At 34.9% G+C, this 9,582-nt stretch overlaps 1 protein-coding gene across 2 annotated transcripts; it reads left to right on the top strand.

Moving 5' to 3' along the window:
- The first annotated feature begins 461 nt into the window (after window positions 1–461).
- On the top strand, window positions 462–7,474 carry LOC107464759 (uncharacterized). Of its 2 annotated transcripts, none has more exons than XM_016083721.3 (11): window positions 462–956; window positions 2,276–2,319; window positions 2,430–2,565; window positions 2,907–3,036; window positions 3,667–4,088; window positions 4,188–4,256; window positions 4,656–4,986; window positions 5,117–5,384; window positions 5,751–5,843; window positions 5,972–6,409; window positions 6,987–7,474. In XM_016083721.3, exons 1-11 carry the CDS (start codon window positions 755–757, stop codon window positions 7,326–7,328), a joined length of 2,475 nt encoding a protein of 824 aa, XP_015939207.1. In that variant the 5' UTR covers window positions 462–754; the 3' UTR covers window positions 7,329–7,474. The 2 variants fall into 2 exon arrangements, with proteins under 2 accessions (XP_015939207.1, XP_052109987.1); XM_052254027.1 differs by having other exon boundaries at window positions 5,751–5,844; window positions 5,964–6,409.
- The last annotated feature ends 2,108 nt before the right edge of the window (window positions 7,475–9,582 follow it).

Raw genomic sequence — 9,582 nt, 5'->3', positions numbered from 1 at the left:
CCATTTATAAACTTTCTATTTTTCCCAAAATCTTTCTTAACCAAATTTATAAACAAAATACTCTAAACATATGTAGTTGATAAGAAATAAAAGATTCATTTTTTATTATATAAATTTCCAAACAAACTCTTCTAAAAAGATTTAATAAATAAAAAATAAAAGAGAATGTTAGGGGACATCAATAGTATTTTTAATGATGTGAGATTACATCTAATGGTGGGAGATCACTCACTTTTGTTTTGATGGTTAAGTACTGGCTTTTTATATATATTTTATATAAATAAATATTTTTTTGTGTATTCGTATTATAATGATTATAACTAAATAAATATTGGAGTTTAAACTTTAAAAGACAAATAAAAATGAAGGGTAGAATGGTAATTGCAGGAAAACCGCAAGGGTACAGGATGCAGAAAATAAAACTGAGAAATTTCGCTCAAAGTCATTGTCAAACGTTTTCAAAACCCTCAGAGTGGTATGTTGTTGAGTTTGTGTGTGTGAGAGAGTCTCTGTCGCTCGCTGTGCCTCCAAACTCCAAACCCGCTTTTCTTTGAGTTTCCGACTGCGAACAAGACAAACAAACAAACACCCACCGGAACCCTACCCTCTCCCATCTTCTCCTCTTTCTTCTCTCTCTCTCCTCGTGATTTCTTATTCGCTTTCGCATTCGCGTCTTTGAACTCGAAACCCCATTCTTCTTCTTCGTTTTTCTTTTCCCTCTTCCTTTCGTGTTTCCTGGGGCTGTGAAGAGAGAATGGTAGCTGGTAGTGGGAGTGGTTCTCCGAGGGCTGAGGGTGGAAACGGTAATAACACACAGATACTGTCGGCGAGAGTGCGAAGAACCATTCAATCCATCAAAGAAATCGTTGGGAACCATTCTGATGCTGATATCTATGTCGCTCTCAAGGAAACAAACATGGATCCTAACGATGCTGCTCAGAAATTGCTCAACCAAGGTTTCCTTATATTTATCTTTTTTTTATTTGTTTTTATTCTTTTGGTAGTTATTCATTGGTTTTGGATTAATGAGGTCTTGTTTGCTTTACCTGAATATTTTCATCTGAATGTGTGATTCTGAATTGTCTTTGTTTAGTTAATTCGTATGAATGTCACATTTTGTAGTTTAGGACAGGTTTGGTTCGGTTCTTGTTGATTTTAGGGGGAAAACTAGGGCACTCTATAATAATTTACAAGTATAAACTTTTTTTTTAATTGAAAAGTAATAATTTTAAAGTTTTTAATAACATGAAATGCATGAAACACTTCAAATTCTTTCACTTGTGTATTTTAAAAGAGTGCCACTTGTTTACGCTATCTTAAAAGTTAAAATCCTTTTTCTTTTTTTCTTTAAAAATGATTTCTACCTTTTTTGGGTAGAAACTAGAAAATAAGCTAATTCAGCGGCACACTGACTTTTCAATATTGGAATGCTGGTATCTGGAGAAAGGAATGATAACTTGATTGTGAGCCTTTGGTGTTTTTCTTGGTTGTTTACTTCAGAGTACAAGACCAATGTTTCTTTGTTCATGTCGTGGTACTTTCTATTTAGGCTGCGAGGAGCTGATATTGTCAAGGCAGCGTCGACGTCATTGCACCTGTCAAGTATTTTAGCTAGTGAATACTAGGAAAAATGGGCACTTTGTAATTGAAGATTTAGGGATGTTTATAGCATGTGCTTCATAGTGAACATATAGTTTTGAGTGCCGTTCCATGCCCCCATTTCTTTCTTCCACTGAACCCAGACATTCATTGTTGTAAGTTTAGTTTCCTCCTAGATACAATGTCATTAGTTCTGTGCCCTTTGTTTCGAGGATTAAGGATGATCAAAAGAGTAAATTAGTAAATGTGTGATTTATCAGTGGCCATTGCCCAAATAGCAGTTACCTAGGGTTATATTTGATCAGTTGAAAAGAAAATTCTGTGAATCCATAAATGCATAGCTTAATTTTCCATAATTTCTGAACATCATATGGTTTAAATGTAAACATTTTATTATAGTTCATGCTTGATTAATTTACCTAAGTAGTTACTACATAAATTGTCTCCATTGGGGCGCAGTTCAATATTTAGGTGGCCCGCATCTTGATATATAACCGGTATTCTAGATCAAGTTGTCATGAAGAGTGTGTCCTATTCTAGTTGTGTTGTATGTCGGGATTGCTAATCAGCCTGTTGGTTCTAATTATATTTTGACAACAATTAACTATTGATTTGAAGAAAAGTGAACAATGAAATGATACTTTCTCTTAGTGTAAATTTTGAATTTGTTATTCAGATCCATTCCATGAGGTGAAGAGAAGGAGAGACCGAAAGAAGGAGGTATTGCATCTTCATACACATTTTCTTTTTCATTAAATCCATGGCAACATATTAAAGAGTATAGGTTTTTTTTTTCTTTGTAATTTATTTACAAGTATATGTTATTGCAGCCTCAAAATGTTGGGAACCCAGTCCCTGTCAACCCACGAAGGAATTCTGAGAATGTTGGTCAAGGAAAGAAATATAATACCCCTTCTGAACATAATAATGTTCGAAGAACAAACTATTCTCGGAATACCTTACCTGGTATGACTTATTTCCTGCCTATTTTGAGATTTAAAGTTGATGCCCTGATTAGCATTTTGTCTTCATTTTGAGGTTTAAAGTCTTCATTTTGTTCTTTGTATAGATGTAGATTGTCAATAAAAGCATGAACTCAGTTTTATATTCCAATAATTTTATTAATATTTTTATCATTACTGTTTGTGGTCAATTACAAGATTGAGTTTAACTGCAGATATAACAGAAAAAACCTAGGTTATTATATTTTGACATATGCAAGTCAATTGGGCCGGATCCTTTTTCTTTTATGGTAATTCACATTGTTGTATGTATGAGCTGATCTTAAAGTATTGCTTAATGTTCAGGCATCAGCAGAGAGTTTCGAGTTGTCAGAGACAATAGAGTAAATCACATATATAAAGAAGTAAAGCCTCCTTCAGTGCAATGCACAACATCTACCAATGAGCAGTCAATTGTGAACACTTCTGAAAAAGGGTATTTTTATTTATTTTTTTAAAATTATCTGGATTAGTGAAAGGGAAACTAGCTTGACTGTGCATACCTGGAATCCTCACTCCTTAGTAATCCACAATCGTACATACACATTACATAAACTCGGGCAAACTGAAAGCTTTTATCTCATGGCTAGGTTCGCTGTTGCTACAGATAGGATGTGAAATTGTGAAGTGTTTTCGTAGGCAAGACGAAATTAGAAATGAATAATGAGATGTGAGAAAGAACCCTAGTTGTAGGATTTGTGATTTGATTCACTGATACAAATAATCTCAAGTTATCCTCATCGAGTATATAAAGGTGATGATGTAGGGTAGAGATTTAGTTGGCCATAGAGCTGTTGAATGCTTTGACGATCAATGTAGAAATATGTTGATTGAAGGTCCATTTACTACTTAATTGCAAAACTTTGAGGATAATGTTGAGTTGGATGTTGGAAATGGGTTTTGGGGTTGTATGTGTTAATGTTATTTGACTTGATGCAATTGCTGCTTGAAGGCAGACTTGAAAGATATCTTTGTATCGTTTGAGGAGATATCTGTCAAGGATCACTATTTTGATTTTTTTTCAGTGATTATTTTGTACATAATTCGTGTATTGTCTTTGTTACAGATCATCAACTGCTTATAGTAATCAAAGGTCATTTGGTGCAAGAAATATATCGCAGGCTCTAAATGGTCCTCCTAATTCACATGGAAGATACTCAAAAGATGCTATTCCAAATGCCAGTGACAGAAAATTTACACCTGCTAAGGAAGGTGCAACATCAAATATAGCATCACAAGAGCAACCAACAAAGCCCAATAACAACCAGAATTCTACAACTGTGACATCAACCAGTTCTGCTATTGGGGTTTATTCCTCTTCAACAGATCCAGTTCATGTCCCCTCCCCTGATTCCAGATCATCAGGTGTTGTAGGGGCGATTAGGCGTGAAGTGGGGGTTGTTGGTGGACGTAGACAGGCTTCAGACAACTCGGTCAAACAATCATCCGTTCCTAGTTCTTTTGCTAATACTCTTACTGGAAAAGATGGTACATCTGCAGATTCATTTCATTCAGTTGGTATCATCTCAAAGACTGAACAATTTAGTCAAACTAATATAACTGAACCTTCCTTCACTGGCATGACAGTTAGCAGGCCATCCATGAGCAATCAATATAACGGTCGACCACATCAACAACTTGTGGGACATCAGAGAGGTATATCTCCAAAATAGCATTACCAAAATTTGATTTTTGCTGCTGCTTGTTTCTTCTAATTCTGATTTGGTTGTCTTCGTTTCTAAGGCTAATGATTTTGCTCAATGCATAACTTTTGGTGGTTTGATCTTAGTTATGTATGCATTTGTCTTTTGCATTAGGGAATTCAGAAACATTGTATTTCAGTCAGAAGATGCAAGGTTTATGATAGCAATCTACTACTAGGATTTTCTTTGATGTTGTCTTCTAAACCTTAATTTTTTGGACACTTTTCCTCCTATTTTTGCAATCTAATTCAAGTACAGTACTCAATTGACAAAACTATCAACCTATTTCTTGAATGTGCTTCCCGCCCCTCATATCTAATCCATGTCTAGAAACTTCATGGTTTTTGTGCAGTTACTCAGCATAATAAAGAGTGGAAACCTAAATCAAGCCAGAAGTTGAGTAATAATGGTCCCGGGGTGATTGGAACACCTAAAAAGCTTGCGTCAACTCCAGTGGAAAACTCTAAGGATACGGAATCAGATACTACAAAGCTGCAAGATAAACTTTCCCAAGTAAATATCAGTGAGAACCAGAATGTGATTATTGCACAGCATATTCGAGTTAGAGACACTGATCGTGCTCTGCTGACTTTTGGTAGCATTGGGACAGAATTTAATTCCTCAAGACATCAACCTAACAATATAGGAGTTGCTGAGAAATCAAATGAGGAATCTACTGCCAGGTTGGTTTTCCTGTTCTGGTCTATTTATTTATTTTGATTGTTCTAACTTAGACCGGTCTCATGTTCACTGTTTTCTTCAGTCTTCACTTTCTAAGAGCTAGTTGTGACATTATTTAACACTTATTGTCAGCTTGACAGTGCCTGCTTCAGAGTTGTCCGCTGATGATGTTCCTGGGAGCAAGCAGGTAGACTTGCAGGAAGACCACATCAGAAATCCTGTATCTGACTCTCCAGCATCTGGTGCTACTGAGCTGCAATTGCATGATAACAGAGGATCCTCAAGTCCTCAGAATCAGGGTCCTTATGGCAGTATTAGGTTGGTTCGTGAAAGTAGTCCTTCTTATGTGCCTGCTGAGTCACAGCATCAGCAAGATTCTCATGATATGCCTGGATTTGCGGTGAGTGATTCCTTTAGTTGCATAATTTGGATGCACAGTTATTAATGGCCTAACATTATATTCCATGGCATTAGATAGAGGTTTTATAGGCATACCGTTTTGAACTAGAAAGTGTCGTATTATGCGAGCTAGATAGGAGGAAGTGCTTTACAACACTTGATTAAATTTTTCAAGGGCAAACATTGATAAAATTCCAATACTTTAGGGAAAATATTTAAATGGCATAGGGTTTGTTGTCTTCTACCACCTGGCTTTTCCCATGACACTTGTTGCTATCTGATGGGTGATAATAATTTTGTAACTATCGTATATGTTAATTGCATGTTTTGCTTTGGTACTTCCTTTCTCATAGTTACCTTGAAACAGGCCTATGATCCTCCAACTGGTTACGACATGCCTTATTTCAGACCCACAATAGATGATACTCTCCGAGGGCAGGGTCTACCATCACCTCAAGAGGTATATTAAATTATGATTTAGTAGAGAATTGTAAGCACTATAGTTTTGTTTCTTTTTATTTTAGATTTGGATCTTGCAGTAACTTCATCTTTAGAATTTCTCTTTGACATAATCTTCGGGGTGTGCAGGGCTTAAGTTCCCACGTGGCCAATAGTGTTCCCGCTTCCACAGTTTCCATGGTGCAACCTCCTGTGGCACAGATGTATCCACAAGTACATGTTTCACATTTTGCTAATCTTATGCCGTATCGTCAGTTCTTGTCACCAGTCTATGTTCCACCAATGGCTATGCCTGGATATTCAAGTAATCCTCCCTATCCTCATCCAACAAATGGCAGCAGTTACTTGTTGATGCCTGGAGGTAATTCCCATCTTAATGCGAATAGCCTTAAATACGGAGTTCAGCAGTTCAAGCCTGTTCCTGCTGGAAGTCCTAATGGGTTTGGGAATTTTGCTAATCCAACCGGGTATGCCATGATGCCTCCTGGTGTGGTTGGGGGTGCAACAGCTTTAGAAGATTCTTCTCGTGTCAAGTACAAAGATAATCTTTATGTTCCAAATCCTCAGGTAATGTTCCAAATACATCCCGTTAACCCAGTACCGTGCACCTATAATCATCATGATTATTTTAATTCCATTTTGCAATTAAGTGGTGGTTGATGTTAACCTAATTTGTCACATATACCAAGCATGAACCTAACATTAGAGTCTAATTTATGATCTTGAAAAGTTATCACTTGTAAGTAGGTGCTAGAAGGGTTTAACCCTTTTAGGCTGCATCTGGAATTCTGGATTCTGTCTTTGAAATATAGAGAGACGTATATTGTCTGTCCCCACTAGACAAATTTGCATCTTTGCCAGTCTTGGTTGCCAAATGATTGTGTCTACTAACTTTGTCTCAGTTATAATCCAGACACGGGCTTTTAATATTATAAGCTGCAAGAAAGCAATTTACACATCACACACTGAATTTTTGGATTTACATGCTGTGCCAAACCTAATAGGAAGTTCATGTTAAGACATTGATTAGTAAAGCTTCATTCTCGTGTTTCAATGAATATTTCTTAATCTATGACAAGGTCTTTTCATGTGAACTGCAACCTCCTTATGATATTAGTTTCTCATTGTTCATTCCCATTTACAGGCCGAGACATCAGAAATCTGGATACAGAATCCAAGGGAGCTTCCTGGCATGCAATCGGCTCCATACTATAACTTGCCAGCGCAAACACCTCATGGTGCCTATATGCCATCGCACACCGGCCATGCCTCGTTCAATGCAGCAGCAGCTCAATCTTCACACATGCAGTTTCCTGGCATGTATCACACTCCGCCACAGCCAACTCCAATGGCTAACCCTCATCATTTAGGACCAGCGATGGGAAACAATGTTGGAGTTGGAGTGGCTCCAGCTGCACCTGGACCACAGGTTGGTGCATATCAGCAGCCCCAGTTAGGTCACCTCAATTGGACTACAAATTTCTGAAGGGGAAAACAAGAAACCATGAAATCTAACCCTGTGTGTACAAGGGACTGAAGCAGATATAGGAAAAAAAATGGTAGTTTTTTATTTGTGAAATGAATAACATTTTTTTTTTTCTCTCCAATATGCATTGAGGCATTTAAGTTTTCCATCTCATTTATATGTGGTAAGCTTTGGGAATTATTCTGAGTTTTGACTAATGAAAGTTGAATCTCGGTGATTCCTAAACGCTTTGTTTGAAGACAGTCTCTAAATGCTTAAAGAAGAATTCACCTAACAGGCTTCTTATTGCCAAGAGAAAGATGAATAAATTATTTACTCATGAAAGATGTAAATGCTAACAAATGTATCCATGGAATAAAGAAACTCACCTTGTAACCATGGAAGATGACTTCTGTGTGCTAAAAGTATCCTAATGTTGGTTATCTACTTTGTCCGTTAGTATCCAAACCAATGTTAGCGCACATGGAGGTCATCTGTGGTTACAAGGTGAGTTTTTTTATTCTATGGGTACATTTGGGTACATTTGTCAGCATCTACATTTTTTATGGGTACAAATGATAATTTATTCGAAAATGATACTATATTGAACATAGGTCTAGTATAACTGACACTTAATTAAATCTTATAATTATTTAAAAAAGGTTGATCACTAATTTTGTAAAGATTTAATCGTCGACAATAAAATCTTTGAAAGATGTTATAGACAAAATAACCCTTGTATGATTTGAGAATATGACAAAAAGAACAATTAAATATTATATTTTTTGGGTAACAATTTTTGTATTTAGTAATTGATTTATTTATTTGTTCTAAATTTGTGGTAATATTTGAATAAATATTTAAAAGGTGTACAAAAATTTAGAGTAAAATTTATTTTCTAAATTTTTCTTTTTATTTTTTAAAATAAAGTCATTTACAATAGATTTTTTTTAAAAATTTTTTGACAATTATTAAATTTTAAAGATGAATTTTTTTTAAATAATGATTGTGAAAATTGCATCATAATTTGACTCTAACGTCGTATTTTAAAATATATATTTTATATCTAATTTTTCTAGTTATGTTTTTAAATTTTTGGAGAGCTTATTTGTTGAGCATCTTTTGGGAGTTTTTTTTTAATCATCGAGGTGAATTTTCAGGTACTATTTTAATAGTTTATTCGATCCTAAATAGGAATCTAGTTGGCATTGTGCATTGAGAGGGTTCCTTCCCCTCAACCTATATTCTATAGATTTAGTCATCGTTGTTGGCTGTTGATATTCTTTGTAACATCTAAATGAGTTAAAAAGAGAGTGTTGCTGCATTACAACGGTTGGTAAAAGTAAGATATAAAGTATATTAAAGTTTTAGAAGTTGAACCAAATATCAAATCTTTCAAATTATCGGTTTAAAAAGAGGTGAACTGAAATTATTAAATTATAATAAAATACTCGGTATATGAAATTAAAAATAAATATACAAAATATACATAAATAATAAATTATATTATTAAATGAATATATAAATAGTTCATGATTACTTTTTTTTTACTAGGCCCATTAAGGACAGGATAGGGCACAATCCGCCCCGGATCCGACCTGACTCTTAGTTTTTTTTTTTTGGTCAGGGNTTCTTTAATAATAAAAACTCTTTTTAAAATGGACTTGGTTAAAAATTGAAACCCACTGAGCACTAACCCATTTTCACATGCATAATTGTGCTTCCATCTACTTTTTTTTTTATTTGGTGTGGTTCGAAATTACTTGTCTTAGTCTTTGGGCTTTAGCCCAAAATTGTTTTTGTAGCAAAATCAAACGGTTTCTTTAATCTTTCAACTACACTTCCAAAAATAAAATATTTCAACTCTAATGTCATTGGGCAGCAACTAGCACAGCTTTCTGACTAAATTAAATCAGTTTAGTGGTTAATTCACTAGTCCATTTAAGTAAGTGTTAATAATTCGAATTCCACCTTATACATACAATAATTTATTGGTCAACGACAAACCCTTAATAAAATTTGGATCCGCAGCAAATCAATTCTTGTCCTGCCTCCGGGTTGGGATTTAGAAAATACCATAAGAAAAACCTAGCACAACCCTCTTTCCAATAGACACAAGATGGGATAATAAACCAAGTAAAAGATTTAACCAAAGTTTAATTGGATATAATAAAATAATATATTTATAGATAAAATATTATTTTTTTAAAAGTTATTTTATTTTATTATGTTAAACTTATTAACCCCTAAAAATTAAATTTTTTAATCGGTTTGT

This window comes from Arachis duranensis, chromosome 9 (genome assembly GCF_000817695.3).
Source record: "Arachis duranensis cultivar V14167 chromosome 9, aradu.V14167.gnm2.J7QH, whole genome shotgun sequence".
Taxonomy (NCBI): domain Eukaryota; kingdom Viridiplantae; phylum Streptophyta; class Magnoliopsida; order Fabales; family Fabaceae; genus Arachis; species Arachis duranensis.
The sequence above is the reverse complement of the archived record's forward strand: the minus strand, read 5'-3'. Positions and strand labels throughout refer to the sequence as shown.